General features: G+C 46.0%; 1 protein-coding gene across 1 annotated transcript in view; it reads right to left on the bottom strand.

Annotated features, from left to right (window-relative positions):
- Window positions 1-17518, bottom strand: part of LOC107103971 (titin-like) — a gene marked incomplete at its 5' end in the record, with an annotated part of 93910 nt that extends 76392 nt beyond the window's left edge. Inside the window, 39 exons of the mRNA XM_015403845.1 lie at window positions 602-798; window positions 919-1024; window positions 1160-1459; window positions 1544-1843; window positions 1993-2108; window positions 2193-2379; window positions 2459-2755; window positions 2876-3163; window positions 3309-3430; window positions 3517-3694; window positions 3779-3926; window positions 4109-4260; window positions 4359-4646; window positions 4825-4939; window positions 5031-5218; window positions 5302-5604; window positions 5676-5975; window positions 6050-6319; window positions 6532-6798; window positions 6891-7015; window positions 7485-8172; window positions 8252-8518; window positions 8620-8889; window positions 8984-9152; window positions 9255-9352; window positions 9485-9751; window positions 9831-9954; window positions 11350-11492; window positions 11765-11891; window positions 11978-12117; window positions 13568-13834; window positions 13910-14176; window positions 14328-14594; window positions 15553-15679; window positions 15764-15903; window positions 16199-16462; window positions 16598-16864; window positions 16978-17244; window positions 17392-17518. Coding sequence (XP_015259331.1) covers window positions 602-798; window positions 919-1024; window positions 1160-1459; window positions 1544-1843; window positions 1993-2108; window positions 2193-2379; window positions 2459-2755; window positions 2876-3163; window positions 3309-3430; window positions 3517-3694; window positions 3779-3926; window positions 4109-4260; window positions 4359-4646; window positions 4825-4939; window positions 5031-5218; window positions 5302-5604; window positions 5676-5975; window positions 6050-6319; window positions 6532-6798; window positions 6891-7015; window positions 7485-8172; window positions 8252-8518; window positions 8620-8889; window positions 8984-9152; window positions 9255-9352; window positions 9485-9751; window positions 9831-9954; window positions 11350-11492; window positions 11765-11891; window positions 11978-12117; window positions 13568-13834; window positions 13910-14176; window positions 14328-14594; window positions 15553-15679; window positions 15764-15903; window positions 16199-16462; window positions 16598-16864; window positions 16978-17244; window positions 17392-17518 — 8533 coding nt within the window. The remainder of the gene's footprint in view (window positions 1-601; window positions 799-918; window positions 1025-1159; window positions 1460-1543; window positions 1844-1992; window positions 2109-2192; window positions 2380-2458; window positions 2756-2875; window positions 3164-3308; window positions 3431-3516; window positions 3695-3778; window positions 3927-4108; window positions 4261-4358; window positions 4647-4824; window positions 4940-5030; window positions 5219-5301; window positions 5605-5675; window positions 5976-6049; window positions 6320-6531; window positions 6799-6890; window positions 7016-7484; window positions 8173-8251; window positions 8519-8619; window positions 8890-8983; window positions 9153-9254; window positions 9353-9484; window positions 9752-9830; window positions 9955-11349; window positions 11493-11764; window positions 11892-11977; window positions 12118-13567; window positions 13835-13909; window positions 14177-14327; window positions 14595-15552; window positions 15680-15763; window positions 15904-16198; window positions 16463-16597; window positions 16865-16977; window positions 17245-17391) is intronic.
- Between the last annotated feature and the right edge of the window lie 382 nt (window positions 17519-17900).

Genomic DNA, 17900 nt, shown 5'->3' with positions numbered 1-17900 from the left:
CGCTCACACTGCGCCTGATTCTGCTGGAGTTTTCTTCCTGTTCAAAGGGAGTTTTTCCTCTCCACTGTCACTAAAATCATGCTTAGTGTATGTGAATGCTACAGAGTCAATAAGATGATGCAATCAACTGGTTTACCTTAAATTGAAAACTTTGAAACAATCTTCATGATCTGGTTGAATTGTCACACTATTGCTGCTATAGAAATATGTTGAACTGAAGAGTCTACAGACGAGTATAATAGAATATTAAAGATTAGAAAATGGGATGTTGAAAAAGATTCATGCGTTTCCCATTTTTGCCTTCTTAGCATGACAGCAATCAAATCTTTTCTTGGTTGCCAACCGTCTTTCATTGATGTTTTTGGTGATGAGCTCCATGTCTTTGGGGCTGGAAGGCCTCTCCGCCATCATCCTAATTACTGCCCTACTCATAGATGTTTTATTAAAGGTCTGGACTCTTCTAGACACTCATTTTGCTTCCAGTAGAAAGAAAGATATTGCTCAAATCAAACCATAACTAAAATTTTAATCCCCTCGGTGTAGCAACAAGCTTGGGCCTAAAGGTGTCTTTCTTAATGAAGAAAACATAAAAGTTTCTTACTGGTTGGATCCTCTATGGTGAGGATGACGGTAGGTTCACTAGGATCTCCTACTCCAGCCTCATTTTCCGCTCTGACCTGGAACTGAACCTCTGATCCTTCGTCCACGTCAGTCACCTTGAACTGAGTCTGTTTATCTGGAGTCTTGCAGCACTTCAACCAACGAGTTCCGACTTTTTCTTTCTTTTCAATCACATATCTGTGCAGAGAAAATCCACTCGTCACATTTCATCTTGGGTTTTAGTTTCACCACAGAAATAAAAAGCTAGAAAGTATTCTTAGGTCAAACTCAAAGCCTCGTCGCTGACGCTCCTCTTACTTGGTAATGGGTCTTCCACCGTTGCTCTTGGGAGGCTCCCACTTCAACTCCACGTGTCTCTTAGTGACCTCCACCACTGTCAGGGCGTATGGAGGACCAGGAGTAGCTGTAAAAAGGCAATAAATCCAGATCTAGAATGAATTTTCCTTCGGTTTCAGCTCTACTGTAGAACAGTTTAAATCAAAGCATTAATGACTGGAGATTTTTTTTGTGTGATCAGATTGGCAGCAGTGGAACATACTGAATGTGTCCTTGGCGAGCACTGCATCCTCCAGCTCACAGAACTCTCCCGTTCCAACGGCGTTCTCTGCAGCCACTCTGAACACATACAGCGATCCCTCGTTCAGAGGCGTCACCGTGTATTTCAGCTCCTTGACGGTGGTGTCGACAGTCTGCCAGGCCTTCCGCCTCACATCCCTCTTCTCCACCACGTAGTTGGTGATGGGAGACCCACCATCACTGCTGGGAGCCTGCCATTTCAGGTCAGCATTGATCTTGGTGATGTTGGTGACCTCCAGCCACTGAGGAGCGGATGGAGGATCTGCAGGAGGGAAAAAAAGTTATTTCAGTGAGACGTTCTTTCCTACGGAGATTTCCCTGCTGCCAGTTTTTGAGCAGGACTTACAGAGTCTCTCCTTGCAGACCACCGGGTCACTGGGCTCGCTGGGTTCGCTTTCACCAGCCTTATTGACGGCCTTCACCCTAAACGAGTACTCCTGCTTCTCCATCAGACCCTCCAGCTGGTGCTCTGTCTGAGGAACGTCCTCTGCAATGCGGATCCACTCCTCGCTACCTGTCTTCTGGAACTCAATGATGTAGCCTTCGATCTTGGCCCCGCCGTCGTGCTCTGGTCGCGTCCATGCTAGCAATGCAGTGGTCTTTCCAACCTCCCTGACAACCGGTTTCCCAGGTGCCCATGGAGGATCTGAAGAGAAACTCAGTGTTTGTATCATTTCTTTGAGGTGCACAACAGTTACATCAAACAACCAATAATCAAATGCTGATACAACATCATTACACAATTCAGCGGGCACTTCCCTGTAGACCAATGTCGTGGATAAACTGGTGACCTACCGATGGGGTCTTTGATCAGCACAGGATCTGTCTCCACGCTCGGTTTTCCAGGTCCAGCCAGATTTTCCGCCAAAACACGGAAGCGGAACTTCTTCTTGGTGGGGAGTCCTTTTACCCTGCAGCCAAACAGACACCGTATGAAAAACTCTCCAGATCAACAATTCCTGGAACTTTATAAACCTCAAAGCTGGGCTCATTACCTGAAGGTTGTGTCTTTAATGGGCAATTTGTTGCATCGGATCCACTTGTCGCTCTCTTGATCAAACTTCTCGATCCAGTACCCAGTGATGGGGCTGCCACCGTCCTCGTCTGGCTCAAACCAGGTCAGGGTCACTGCATCCTTCGCAATGTCAGAGGGAGTGACTCTGGTTGGAGGACCAGGAGGATCTGAAGCGGAGGGAAACTTGATTAATTCTGTGACCGAAACTCTCGAAATTTGGATGAATTGATCCGTGTGACAGCATACCAAAGGAGTACTTTGCAATGATGGGTGTATGCTCAGTGGGAACGCCAATGCCGTACTGGTTCTCAGCGCTGATTCTGAATATGTACTCCTTCAGGGCGGTCAGCTTGCAGGCCTTGAAGGTGGTGTCTTTCACCGTGGCGGACAGCTTCACCCACTCCTCTTTGTCCGTTTGCCGACATTCAACGATGTAGTTGGTAATGGGCGAGCCCCCGTCATCTCTGGGAGGGTTCCAGGCCAGAACGCATGACTCGTTGGTGATCTCTGAGATGTCAAAAGCGGCTGGAGGACCCGGTTTATCTGAGAAGACATGGAAAATCCACCGTCATGGGTTTTTCCTTTTTATCATTAAGCTTTTCCAGCATTTTACGGAGGAAAAACCCGAATAAAAGCCAGTGGGTAAAGTTTGAAGGATCATACCCAGAATGTTGACATCAATGGTGGCTGTGGCACGTCCACAGATGTTAACCGCCTCAATGATGTAAGTGGCTGTGTCTTCTCTGGTGGTGTTGCTAATGGAAAGCTTGGAGTGACCTGGCTGGGAGTCGATGGAGATGCGGTCATCGGCCCGCAGGACCAGGTCGGCCTTGGTCCATTTGACACGAGGATCAGGCTTTCCTTTGACGTCTGCAGGAAGCTCGATTTTGGTGCCGGCTCTGGCCGTCAGACCCGCCAGCAGCTTTGCATCCAGCTCAATCTCCGGAGGTTCTGTAGTAGAAATTGAACAAATATTTCTACAAATTCTATTTCAAATAGAATCCCTGTTTGTATCACTGAAAACAAAAAGCATAAAATGTTTAAAATGTCTCTCCTTATTGTTTCGTAAGAGCTCCTGACGAACAGAGCAGCCTACCTCTAGCATCTACAGCCTGGATCTCATCTGTGGCCCTGCAGGGTCGGCTGGCCCCCAACTTGTTCACTGCTCTGATTCTGTAGGCGTACCACTGCCCCTCAGTTAGCCCCGTCACCTGGAACCTGTCATCACAAGAATCATCTCAAAACACATCTAAACAAAACCCAGAGCAGACGGATGAAGCTTTCTGCGAGATGGCAGATCTTACTTGAGTTCAGGGATCGGGTCGCAGCAGGGCTCCCACTTATCTGTCCCACGCTGACACTTATCCACCACGTAGCCTTTGATCGGAGAACCACCATCGTACTTTGGAGGTTCCCACATAAGGAAGATGCTCTTTCCACTCTTATCGCGCCATTTAAGGTTCTCAGGAGGATCAGGAATAGCTAGAAATCAAGATTTAGATCAAACTTTAGGATATCTTTTCAAACTGGCTGCCAAGTTGTTCCAGAGAGAGGAATAATACTGACTCGCAGGAGACGAGACGTTTACTGGTTCGTCTATGTATGCTGGTTCTCCAGGTCCACACTTGTTGCAGGCGATGACGCTGAACAGGTACTCTTTTCCTTCAATGACATCCGTCACTGTATGCTCCAGATCCATGACTCCAGCAGCAACCTGAGGACAGAATCCAGGAGAAGTTTTAAAACATGGAGGACGTTCTGCAGAGCTCTAACAAAATACACCAAACTGATTTAATTCTCTAATGAGGGAGCTTTGTACGATCAGCCATATTTGCTCAGTTCTCCATTCATTGGTTCTTCCCGTAGCTCCCTCACTGCGATCAGTCTCAGACGTACCTTGGCCCAAGTCTTGCGTGAAACTTCTCTCTTCTCAATCTGATAATGGGTGACCGGGCTTCCTCCATCGTGTTCTGGAGGCTCCCACATCAGGTGGACGTGGTTTCGAGTCACCTCAGCCACCTTGAAGTCTTTGGGCGCACTTGGACACGCTGTGAAAGTCACAGAAAGAGGATTTCAGAAACAAATATTTGTAATCGTACCAAAATTTGTTTTTAAATCCACATAAACGGCGAAAGGTTTAGCTCACCGATGACGTTGACTTCGATTTCGCCAGAGACAGACGACACGTCGTTTTCCAGGTGAAGGGTGTAGCAGCCCTTATCGGGACGGACGCTAGGTGAAATTGTCAGCTCTGTGAAGGTAGGCTTGGTTACCATGGAGACGCGTTCGTCAGCTGTGGTCAGTTGTTTCTCTCCAAAGCTCCACTTGGCTGTGGGTGTAGGATAACCGGTGATGGGAACCCTGATGGTGAGTGGCTGGGGGGCAATGACCTCCAGGCCGTTCCTAAAGCCGCTCAGGTCAAATGTTGGACCAACTGGGGGGAAGAAAAAAAAAGTTTTCCTCTCCTTTAAAAAAACTTTAGTTTGAACCATAAGCAGTGAGCAGTTTGGTGCGGAATTATAATGAATAATAAATTCATTTCTCCTGAGTTAAGCCAGACTACAGAAAATTTTCTTATGATTTTGAGGAAAACTTTTCTGAATGAGTCAAACCATGTGGGTCGTCAGCAAGCAGAGGTCCGAGCTGCTCGGTCGGATCTGAGACACCAGCGGCGTTCTCGGCACAAACTCTGTACAGGTACTTCTGACCAGGCTTCAGTCCAGACACCTAAGTGAAACCGCAGAGGTCATTAAACCTTGAATATGAGACCCATTTGGAGATAAACAGGATGACTCTGTAACACAGAGAAGCTATGTACCCGGTAGGACAAGTCAGGACAGAGTCTGGCGTTGCAGCGCAGCCACTTGTCGGAGCCCTCGTCGCATTTCTCAATGATGTACCCGGTGATCATGCTGCCACCGTTGCTTAGTGGGGTTTCCCAGGTCAGACTGACGGCCGTCTTAATTTGGTCACTGTAGTTCAGGTTCAGAGGTGGACTCGGCCTCTCTGCGGGACATTAAACGGTTTCCTTAAGTGAACACATCCTGCCACATTTAAATGGACCATCTGAGCGGCCAGGTCCCACTCACCGATGGGATCCATGATCTTGACGGGGTTGGTGGCAGCGCTGGGTCTTCCGATTCCAGCCTTGTTCTCAGCTCGCACCCTGAAGATGTACTCCTTGTGTTCCACCACATCGTTCAGCGTGGCTGAGCGTTGGGCCGCTCCACACACCAGGGCCGCCTCCCACTTCACAGAAGTCCTGTCTCGGAGCTCAATCACGTACGCTGTGATCTCTGACCCGCCATCAAACTTGGGGGGCTCCCAGCTGACGGTGGCTCCAAACCGGTTCACCAAACCGACAGCAACATTTTCTGGAGCATCTGGGACATCTGAATTGGGAGAATATTGGTTAGAAGTGGGAAGATTTAAAGAAGCAGAAGGAGCTGTTGGTGCTTCCTACCAAATTTGTTCTTGGCCTGAACGGCATCATCTGTGGCAACAAGAGGTCCGGGTCCGACTCTGTTACGGGCGCAGACTCTGAACAGATACAGCGAGTCCTTCTGTAGTCCACTGACGCAGTACTCTGGAGTATCAGCCCGGTCTGTAGCCAGAGTCCAGGTCTTCCGCTTTACATCACGTCGTTCCACCACGTAGGCAATGATCTTGCTTCCACCATCGCTCTCTGGCTCCTCCCAGGCTAAGCTGACCTCCCCATCCGCAGTGTCGACCACTCTTAGGTTCTTGATTGGTCCAGGGACATCTGAAGACCACAAAGAGGAGAATCAGAAATCCTCTCAACAAATCAACACCTCACCTTTACCCCCTGAGACCTACCGATCACATCCAGGTTGATGAAAGCCTCCCCCTCCCCGTGCTTGTTTTTGATCACCACTCGGTACCGGCCCTGGTCCTCCTTGGTGGGGCTCTTAAGCCGGTACTCTGTCTTCTCATTTGAAGTATCGATGTTCTGAACAGGTAAACTGTTTCCACCAAAGAACCACTCAGCATCAGCGCGGGGGTAGGCGTCATAGGGGACTGCCATGACAAATGGTTTACCGGCATCCGTCACCAGGTTCTGGTCGGTGGTCTTGATCTTAGGAATTGCTGCAGAGGAGATTGTAGATTTTTAGAGCTGATTTTATTTCCCGTTTCATTCTTCAGTCCACCTTTGAACATGTTCAGAGTAATTCTCAAAACTGGTTTACAGCCTAGTATAAAGAAACCTGATTGGTTAATAGTAAGAACTATGAATGTAAAGCAGGATATGCATCTTAAAACATCGAAAGGTCAGGCTTTTCTTTAAATGTCCCACCCACCTGCCAGCTCCAGCTTGGCCCGGGCATCCTTGTCTTTGGCCACGATGCGGTACTCTCCTTGATCTCTGGGTCTGATTTCGCAGACCTGCAGCCTGTGGATCTTACCCTCGCTGATCATCTGGTATTTATCTCCCTGCACTATAATCATGTTATTTCTCATCCACTTGACCTCCACTCGGTCCTTGTTGAGCTCCACCTCAAACACAACATCCGAGCCCGGAGGCTCAAACATGTCCTGGGGCGGCCTGACGATCTCCACTGGGGTTTCTGGAGGGAAAAAAAAGTCCAGAACCTTTGTTAATGTTTGAAGACACATTTGCCTAAATTTCTCAGAGCAGACATGGAATCAGGAAGCTGACCTTCAACAAAAAGCCGGGCTCTGGTCCTTCTCTCATCCACACCACAGGCGTATTCACACTCATCATCTGGTCTGCACACCTTGATTATCAGTCTGCACGTCTTGCCTTCTTTTTCCATGTGATATCTGGACAGATGTGTAGGTTTGCATTAGTCTGAACCATTAATCAAATTAATCAATTATTTAAAGAATCGTCAACTAATTTAGTAATCGATTAAATGTTAACTGGAGTGTAGAGACACTAAATCATCCCTTTAGATGACAGCGACCCACTTAGAGCATTAATTATACCATATTGTAAAAAATAAATATATCGAAACATTTTGTATTTAAGATAAACTTTTTCATCTCCAAATGTTTTCCATCCAGAACTACTCAAGTGGGAAAAAAGTTGTTTCACCTTGTTTAATTTTGTAAAAATCTTCTTTAAGGAACCTGTTGCTATCCAATTAACAATCTATTAATAGATAAACTAATTGACAGATTAATTGATTGGCAAAATAGCCGTTAGCTGCAGCCCTAGTTTGCATGACTGGATATCCAAAGAGCGATCTATAAATAGTGTGTAATCTCAAAGTTGGCCTCTGGTAGATACCTGGGTCCTTCTCGGATCTCGCGTCCGTTCCTGTACCACTTGACTGCAGCCTTCTCCTTGCTTAGCTTGCAGGTAAACTCTGCATCCTCAAACTCTGTGATGGTCTGATCCCTGAGCTGTCCTGTGAAGTCTGTTGGCGCCTCGCTGATGATCAGCTCAGCGGCACACTTGTCGTCTCCGACCACGGCGGTGTACTCCCCCTCATCTTCCATGACGCAGTCCTTGATTGTCAAAGTGTGTTTCAGGCCATCCGCCCTGTAGACGATGCGTTTGCTGAACGTCACCTCCTCGCCGGCCTTCATCCATTTCACCGTCACCTCAGGCCGGTTCACCTTACAAACAAAACTGATGGTCTTCTTCTCCTGGGTCTCTATGTCTTCGATGGGCTCCATGAATCTAAGTTTTTCTGCTGAAACTTTAGCACTAGCAGAGCATTTAGCATGTTCTCCTCTGTGGTTAGTCAGAGAGACCGTGTAGGCTGCCTCGTCCGCCTTCTGAGCATCTTTGATCCTCAGTGAGAAGACGTTGTCTCTCTGCATCATCATGTATTTACTGCTTTCAAATATGGTCTCTTCGTTCTTCAGCCACTTGGCCTTGGCTCCCTCAGTGTTGGTCTCACAGTTAAAGACAATCTCACTTCCTTCCTTCACCTCCGTGTCCCTAATTGGTGTGACGATCCTTAGTTTTTCTGTAGCGGAGCAGAAAAGAGTTCATACCAGCAGGAGAAATACCAAAACAAGCTGCATAGAGGAAGGCAAAGGTCTCACCTATCACACAGAGATCAGCGGAAGCTTTAACGCTGCCGATGTGAGCAACGTAGCCACCTTCATCCTTTAGGTCACAGTTTTTCACCACCAGGGCTCTTCTCTTTCCTTCACTGATTATGGTGTACTTGTCTCCATCCTGGATCTCCTGATCACCTCTAAACCACTTCACCTCATAGGTGTCCTTGGAGACAGTGCAGGAGAACTCCACCTTCTCCCCCTCCACCACCTCCTGGTTCTGAGGACGAGAGGTGAACTCCGCTTCCAGTTCTGCAGAGCAGAAGCAACAAAGAACAGGATGAGGATACGCAGGCTAACTGAAAACACTTGTAAATGTCAACTGATCAAATCTCCTCTTTCTGAGGCTTTACCGTTGATTTTTAGGGAGGCGGATGTCCTGACTGTTGGACTCAGCCTACAGTTGTATTCTCCAGCATCTTCCATCCTCAGGTCCTGTATGATCAGGATCCTCCTGCGACCGTCCATGATCTGATCGTAGCGTCCGCCCTCTGGCAGCTCCTCATCTCCTCGGTACCAGCTGACCTCAGCATCGGCTTTGGAAACCTCACAGATCATCTTTATGCTGTCTGTTTCTGTTCCCTCCACGTTGGACAGGTTCTTGGTAAATGTGGCTGCTTCCTCTGAAGAAACACAGAGCAACATATTTGAGGAGTCATATTTTAATGAACATCCAACCTTAGATCATCACCTGACAAAGTCCACAAAACCCCTTACCGATGACTGTGAGAATGCCGGAAGTCTTGGAGGTTCTGGCATCGCATTCATACTCGGCCTCATCGTCAAACACCGACCTGTGGATGACGAGGATCCTCTGCACTCCCTTAGCAATGATCTCGTACTTCTTTCCTTTTCTGATCTCGCCGCCGTCCTTAAACCAGCGGACCTTAGGAAAAAAGGAGGATGAGTGCGTCACTATGAATGTGATGCATAGGTTCTTTTGGGTCGGTCTTGAACAGACAGACTGGCCATTTTCTCAGGGCCTTACCTTGGCGGACTCGCGGGACACTTCACATTCAAACCTGGCTGAATCCTTCTCTCTAACTTCTACATCCTGCAGAGGTTTTGTGAACTCTACATAAGGAGCTGTGGACACAGAGATAAACCTTTTATTCCATCATTCTGCCTCCAGTCTTGTTGATCTCACTGTATTTGACGGTCTTTGCTGTCGATGATGTGCTCCTTTTATGCCTAAAAACACAAAAAACTCCTCCTTACGTGTGACCTCCAGGAAGCAGGAAGTTTTGAAGTCTTTAGCGTCACATGTGTACATCTTGGCATCATCTGGGGAGCATTCATGAATGACCAGGGCTCTCTTGCGCCCGTCTGCGACAATGTCGTACTTCTTGGTCTTCCTGATCTCCTGTCCCTCCCTCAGCCAGTGCACCTCTGCGTTCTCTCTTGAGACTTCGCACTCCAGCGTGGCGGTGGCCTCCTCCTCCACCGTCTGGTCCTCAAGAGGCTTGATGAACTCCACCGGCGGCTCTGTACCCAGACATTTTTATTAGATGCTGACTGAACCCCGCCTGATGCATTCAATGCCCTTGGTTTATTGGAGTTTTACCTTTGACAATGAGCTGAGCCTGAGTCAGGAAATCCTTGGCTGTCAATTTGACCTCACCGGCCTCGGAGAGATTCACGTCACGGATGGTCAAGGTGTGAACTCTACCAGTCACCCGAGGCTTCACCTGCAGACACAGAGAGCTCTGCTTGATGGGCAGCTCCTCCTGCTCTTTATCACCCTGCTTGTTTTAATAGTTTTATTCAATCTCAAAATCTTTCATTTGTCTCAAAGCAACACTTTTTAGAAGCTTCTTTTTCCACATAAAAGCAAAAAAAAAAAACCCTTCCAGATCCTTAACCCTTTATAGGCCGCTCCATGAAAAAGTGTTGTTGGAATCCAGGACAAGACCTTATTACCTTTGTATCATTCAAAGAATATCGATATTTTGATGGAAAAAATGAATGCCAATGTAATAACAAGAAACGCCAACTTGCCTGAATTTATTAAGAAAATTTACAAAAGTGTTTCTATAAGAAATTCATGAAAGATACCGAGAGTGAAAGAAACAAAATGTTTTGGTCCAACATAACCTTAGAGGCATTAATGCTGATACTGGCACTGACATTTTTTAGTTTATAAACAAATATAATAGTTAACTAAGCTTATTAAATTTTGAACTTTACTTTTTCACTTTTCAATCAACTTTTTACCTTTTTTACTTGACTTGTTAACTTTTTTTCCAACTTAATTTCTATCATTCAAGGGCTCATCTAATTGGTCAGATGCCAAAATAAGATGTAGAGCCATGTAGAATTGTCTTTACTGAATGGCTGGATATAGATCTAGTGCTTCTAGACTTTACGAGGGACAGGGGGGGGGACATTTCTTTGTCTTCTTCCTTCTGTTCGCCCAGTGAGGTTGCTGCCATAGATAGAGACCTGCTCCCTCACAGATTACTTCCTGTAGTGGCGTCTGTGCGCTGTGATTGGACCAGGCCTCGGTGCAGATAAAGGACGGTTGGAGGAATGCAGATAAAAGCTGCTGCTCTCACATCTGATGTTATTTTTACCTCGGCCTTAACGGTGTTAAACATTTGATCAGGACAGAGGGTCTGGCTGTTGCTTTTACCCGTGTGTTTTTAAAGGTTTAACTTTAAACTCTTATCCAAGATCAAAAAAGTAGAAAAAAAAAGATTAAATGAAGGGATTCTGTAGCTAAATCTAGAAAAAACATCTGATATTATAAACGTTTTTCTTCATAAAGTGAAAAGATTCAGATCTTTAGCCTTTATAGCAGCTGGTTACCGAAGAAAAAAAAACTTCTTTCCGTTTTTAATGTCTGTCATTTTATTTTAAATGTAGTTCTCTTCTAAAATTGGAAATAAAAATTTTTACTTTTATTTTCTAAAACTGGAAACCTTTTTTCCTGTTGTTCCTGCTGAAACATTTATTCTATATCCAGTTGTTTGGACTCCTGGTTATTTTGTGTCCCAATGTCTCTGCATGTAGAGCTGCTGTGGTTTTCTCTCTAGGCTCTGGTTGTGTTTGTAGTCGGTTTGTCGTGAGGTGCTGTAAATTACCCGATCGCTGGCTTCCATCTTCTGTCCTCCAACAAACCACTCCACTTCGATTCCGTCGTATGACAGCTCACACTCGAAGGTGGCCGTCTCTCCCGCCGTCACCGTAACGTCCTTCAGAGGACGCATCAGTGTGATGGAGCGAGCTGAAAGAGAAGCAGGTCAAAGTTGGGAACCTGTTGGAGAGTCGGGAAGCTGCTCTCATGACGAAGCAGAAGGCTTCACAGAGCAGATAAACTAGTGGCTGAAAATAACCGCAGGCTCTGATTGGCTGAGGACTAACAGACAATGAGTTCCAAGCGGTTGATAACAAAGATCCTTCAGCATGTTTAACTCAATAGAAGGAAGCTGCAGCTCAGTAAAGGTTTGCAATCATTAGGTTTACTGAAGGAGCTGCTGTAGAGGAAGACTGTCTGACCTTTGACCCTGAGCTGAGCGTTGGATTTGGCATTGGCTGCAGAGAAGTCCACAGCCCCAGCCATGTCCATACGGACGTTATAGAGAATCAGCAGATGTTTGGTTCCTTCCTCTTTAATCTCCACATCCTGAAGGAAAACAATTCAGACAACAGAGTCAGAGATTTTTAACGGCCTTCATTCAGAAAAATAGTCTTTGTTCTGTGGAGACGTACAGCTGACTGGTGCAGAGCTTCTCCCTTCAGCTTCCAGTTTCCATGGACATCCTCCTCAGAGATTTCCGTCTCAAACCTGGCGGTCTCCGTCTCGGTGACCTCCACGCTGTACAGCGGACGGACAACCTTGATGTCACGCTCTGTGAAGAAAACATGAAGCTGTTAGCAGGTTTAAACTAACGGGGATACGCTGCAGTATGCTGATGATACTGTCGTTTATATGAGGTCATAAACACCATTGATCCTTTAGATATTGACCTTAATCTGTCCTTAAATACAGAACATCTTAGCAGTCTGTACTGTCAGAGTTGTTGGAGTTCAACTTAGCATATGTAGCCGGGTAATAAAGATGATTGGTTGATAGTGATGAGCTTATTTGTTTTCGTGATTTATGGTCTGTTTTATGTTATGGCAACCTTTGGATGATGTTTTTCTGGAGGGATTTTTTTAAATGTCAATAAAGAACAGAAAAGCATAATTCTGTAAAATGATCTGCTAAACTGTTTTCATACAAACTCTAATGCTGCGTTCACACTGTAGGCGGACCCTGGATGAAACTGTGGTCCAGTTGCTTTTCCACTTCAACACTCTGGTTGTTTATCTGCTCTGTTCTGTAGCTTCAAGCTGGAGAGCAACTTGGCTTTATTTACTTTATGAGTTAGAAAAATAGTTTTAACACATTTTTAAGCGAGAAAGTCCACCTCCAAACATCCTCTGTTCATCGTTTCATCAGGATTATAATCCCACTATAATCTGCAGTTCTTGTTGGGAGCTCCAGACCTCCAGCATACCGCCAGGTGGCAGCGCTGGAAATCCCAGCTGAAAGCTCTGTGCTGCTGCAGCCTGAGGGGGATTTCCAGCTGCCGATCGTTGCGGCAGGAAGTAAATAGAAAGCGTTTTTAAGGTTTGTGGTAAAAACTGTACCAGAATATATAATCCAATATTTTTCTTCTGCAGGTTTGAACATTTCTAGTTAATTTGGGTATTTATAAACAGTTTCTTCATTGTTCATAAAAAGGTTTTAGTGCAGCAATAATGATCAGAGCTGCTCTCTGTTCCTTCTACTATGGAAGCCCAGAGCGGTCGTGTCCCCCAGATACTTTTTCACAATCTTGAGAAAAAAAGTTAATTTTCTCATTATCTAACAATAACGAAAACCGTTTATGATTGAACCGAGATAGTTACGGTAGTTATTTCATTATCTTGAGAATAAGTTGAGTATGGCCGCTCTCGGCTTCAGTACTTCTACATAACGATCCATTCTTCTAGCTTTTTTTTTAACCTTTGGAGTTTAACTCCTTGATATTTATTCATTTTTCATATGCATAATGTCTGCAGAAGTGATGATAGCTTGCAGGTAGAGTGTGTTTCCCAAAGAAACTTTGGGATAAGAATCAGCTTTTCTGATTGGTTGATACTCTGGCATCCAGCGGCAAAGTTCATTTTACTGAACCTCAGCTCCCAACGCGCATCTGGACCTCTGGACGCCGCCCCCCATAGACTTTGCGTGTAAACAATACGCTTTGATGCAGGAAAAGAGTCCGGTTTCTGTTAAACGGCTTCTGTTAAAGTAAATAAACTGGGTCGAACCTTCGATTTTCAGGTTGGCTGTGGTTTTGTCTGAACCACAGTCGCAGGTGTACTCTCCGATGTTAGCCTTCTCCGCCTTACGGACCATCAGGATTCTCTTCTTTCCGTCAGCGCTGATGGCGATGTTCTTGGACGGGGTGATCTCCTGCCCATCCTTGAACCATTTCACGTCGGCGGCAGCCTTGCTGAGTTCGCAGACCAGCTTCACCTCGTCCTTCTCCACGGCAGTGTAGTTCTGCAGCTTGGTGGTGAAGTAGATGTCGCCCTCTGGAACCACAGCAGATTTTTACGTGAGTCAGAAAGCCAACCGTAAACGGAGAACGGATTCGACGCAACACTGACCAATGACGGTGAGCATGGCGGTCATGCTCTTGTCCATGGCCTCCACCTTGATCAAAGACGTGTCGTCGATGGTCACCTCCTTGAAGGCCAGAGTGTGGACCTTTCCGTGATCCGACATGTGGATGACCTTACTGGGAAGCAGCCGGACGTCGTTTTTGTACCAAATCACCGAGATGTTTTCGTGAGAGAGCTCAATGCTGAACTCTGCGGTTTCCCGCTCTTTTACCGTCACATCTTTAATGGGTTTGACAAACTCCAGGCGAATACCTGCCAACGGAAAACAAGCCCATTGTTAGCAGGAGAACGTGAGAAGAAAACTAAACAGAACTCTTATAAAGTCGTACAAAAACAAATTATTTTATGTATTTAATAACAGCAGAGAAGCGTGGCGCCTCAGATTGAAGCGCGAATCTGTTACCCTGAATGATGAGTTTGCCGGTCGTCCTCTTGTCCTCTGCCTCAAACATGTACTTGGCCTCGTCGTCAAAGGCCGCCGATCGGATCAGCAGGACGTACATTTTCCCCTCTTGGATCATTTCATACTTGTCGTCGCTCGTCAGTTCCTGAGAGCCTTTGAGCCAGCGGAAGCTCTTGGGAGGTCTGGACACCTCCACCTCAAAGCGGGCTTCATCCTTCTCGTAAACCTGGACGTCGCTCAGAGGCGTAAGGAAGTTCAGAGGAAGTTCTGCAGCAAAGGATAAGAAAATAAAACAACTTAGTCTGGAGCTTTAAGGAAAGTATGATGTGTTAAAGTAAGAAAAGTGGAATAAAAGAAAGGGTTTAATGAGCTGCTAAATGACACTTTCTTTTGCTTTTTGGATGATGGCCAGGTTAGAAGTGACAAACATTCAATGGATGTTGCATTAATTTAGATTTATTCAGCATATCTTAGTTCTATTAGAGAAATAAAGCAAAAAAAAAACATTTTGTTTATTACCTATAACCTGATCCTTTTAGTCAAGGCCGTGTTGACTTGCGCTCCTCTTAACTCTGTGGTCTCCAACGCTGGTCCTCAAGCCCTCAAACCCTCTACCTTCCTGCAGGAATTAGATGCATCCCTGCTCCAAAACAGCTGAATCAAATGAATGGCTTTTTAGGGAAGCCTTTAGCAAACTTGATGGCATGCTGAAAAAGGTAATCAGTCATTTTATTCAGCTGTGTTGAAGCAGGGATGCATCTAAAACCTGCAGGACAGTAGATCTTAAGGACCAGGGGGGTAGGAGACCACTGCTCTAACTCTTTATTGCACCTTTATTAAGGCCGGATGCTTTAAGGGCCTAAAGCTGATGGCGTTCACTTCCTACGGGAGGCTTCCTGTTTTATTCGGTTGGCAGGCCGCCATGAAAAGCAGTGCAGCATCGACCTCTGATTGGTTCCAGTTTAAAAGCAACAGAAGTGACTGTTTCAAAGTATGTATCAGACATGCATGCCTGGAAACGGGTAACCGGAACAGATTTTTATTCATTGTCTGGCAAAGCAAACACGGTAAACACGTTAATAAAGAGGCGTTTATCATCTTAAAGATGCTACAAACAGAACGCTACATTCTACCTCACTGGCAGAGGTTATGGTTCCTGTCCTCCTGTTTGTAAAAACTTGATGTGATATTAAAAGTGTTTGTTGGTGAAGGGAGCCTGTTTCACCTTTGACCTTCAGGTTGGCAGAACATTTGGCATTGGCAGCAGAGTAGGCCACCTCCCCGGTCATGGACACCTTACAGTTGTAGAGAATCAGAGTGTGTTTGCCTCCCTCCTCGATGATGTCCACATCCTGCCAAATGAGAAGTTAAACCAAGGTCATGTCAAGGTCAGGACCAGATGAAGCCATGTGGAGGGGGGGGGGGTGGTTACACACAGAGGATGGACTGAGCACTTCTCCGTTCAGCTTCCACTGGCCGTGGACGTCGTCCTCTGAGATCTCCACCTCGAACCGAGCCGTCTCTCCGTCAAACAGCTCCACGCCGTAAATCGGTCTGACTACCTTCACGTCGCGTGCTGGAGGACAGGAAGTGACAGTGAAATATTATAAGCATGTAAAACTAATATCTTATTCATAGAATCACTAATAAACAGTTATGTTGATGCAAACTTCAAAAAGAGCTAAAAATAAAAACAGAAAGAATAATTTTAGATGGTTTCCATCATTTGGTCACATTTCAGCATCTCAGTGACCGTCTGCTGAACCATCAGGGACTATTTAGATGTTACTGGTTCTACTGGTTCTGGGTTCTCCTGAACATCCGATCAGGAACCTTCCCTGTCGGAATCCAGAGCAGATCCGCCCTCTTACCCTCTATCAGGATGCTGGCAGAGGTTTTGTCCGTCCCACAGTCACAGACGTATTTTCCTTGATCGTTCTGCGCGACCTTCTTCAGGACCAGAGACCTGCGCGTGCCCTCTGACCTCATCACCACCAGTTTGGAGGCTATGACCTCCTTCTCCTCATGATACCAGACCACGGGGACATCCTTGCTCAGCTCGCAGTCCAGCGTCACCTCGTCTTTCTCGGTGGCGGTGTAATCCTGTAGCTTCACCAGGAAGACGGCGTCTCCCTCTGAGGAGCAGATTGAACAATTCGTTTAATCTCTGATTTCCTCATTAATCCAGATTGTGTTTTTGTTTACATCATCTGTAAATGTGGTGGAGATAAACTGGTAAATAAACCCAGAGAAAGAGGACATGCTGTTACCTATAACTGTCAGCTTGGCTGAGGAGTAAATTCCTTTGGCTTCTGCCTTTATCTGGCAGGTATCATCTAAACTCAGCGACCTCATTTCTAAGGTGTGCCGCCGTCCTTCCGTGTGCATGAGCACGGTTCGGCTCACGTGGAGCTTCACCTCGTTTCGGTACCAAACTACAGGCACGTTCTCGTGCGTCAGCTCCAGATCAAAGCGCACCGTGTTACCTTCTTTGATCGTTTGATCCTGCAGGTGCTGCACAAATTTCAGCCTCATGCCTGGAACACAGCAGGTGAGCGCAAACAGACAGGAGCGTTTGATGCCGTCCGACACGTAGACACCACAGACACAATGAGCACGCAGAGGGGACGGGAAGCGGGACAGATCTTACCTTCCACCGTCAGCTGAGCGGTGGATCTTCGGTCCAACACCTCTACGGTGTACTGAGACTCATCGTCAAACTCACAGCTGTTTATAATCAGCATGTGTTTCTTCCCATCGTCAATTAGCTCATATTTGGGGCTTGGGGTGATGATTTCAACCCCTTTAAACCACATGACCTTAGGCACATCCTTGGTGATGGTGCATTCAAACTTAGCCTGTTTCTTTTCAGGCACAGACACATCCTTCAGCTCGTCAACAAAGCCCATTTCGATCTCTGGGAGATGCGAAGAATTTAGCAATTATTGACAAAAGCAGAAGAAAAACAGGCGGGTTTTTCAGGACACCAACGTTCCACAGGACAGACGGATGCAGCAGCTAGAAACAGACGGAGGAGAGCGGTTGGGGTGAGACAAATGTATACCTTTAACGGTGAGCATGGTGCTGGTGTTGGCGTTCAGAGCCTGGAAGGAAACTTCTCCGGCCTGATCCAGCTGTACGTTCTTCAGCGTCAGGAAGCGCTTTGGACCCTCAGCTTTAATGTCGCAAGTCTGAAAGACACAAAACAGAACGTACAACCAGATGTGTCAACTACCAAAGTATAAATACTTTGTTACTTCAGTAGAAATATTGGCTAGCTATACAACTTTTTACTTTATACTCCTTACATTTTAAAATAGACTTGTTAGTTTTGTTTCATTTAAGCTCATTTTCGTTAAATCAAAATAATTAGTTAGTTAATTTCTTTGTGTTTGGACTCTGTGCTGCACACAGCAATATAAATAGTTTTTCGAGATGATGCAAAGTTAGGGTTAATGTCTTTAATTTCTTTTCCTGCAAACTTTAACTTTTATACTTCAGTAAGTAGTTTTAAAAATGGTACTTCAATGCAGAAGGAAAGGAGAGCTCTTGGCGCCGCTCTGGGCGCCCTGA

Source organism: Cyprinodon variegatus, unplaced genomic scaffold (genome assembly GCF_000732505.1).
Source record: "Cyprinodon variegatus isolate N-32 unplaced genomic scaffold, C_variegatus-1.0 Scaffold1579, whole genome shotgun sequence".
NCBI lineage: Eukaryota > Metazoa > Chordata > Actinopteri > Cyprinodontiformes > Cyprinodontidae > Cyprinodon > Cyprinodon variegatus.
The sequence above is the reverse complement of the archived record's forward strand: the minus strand, read 5'-3'. Positions and strand labels throughout refer to the sequence as shown.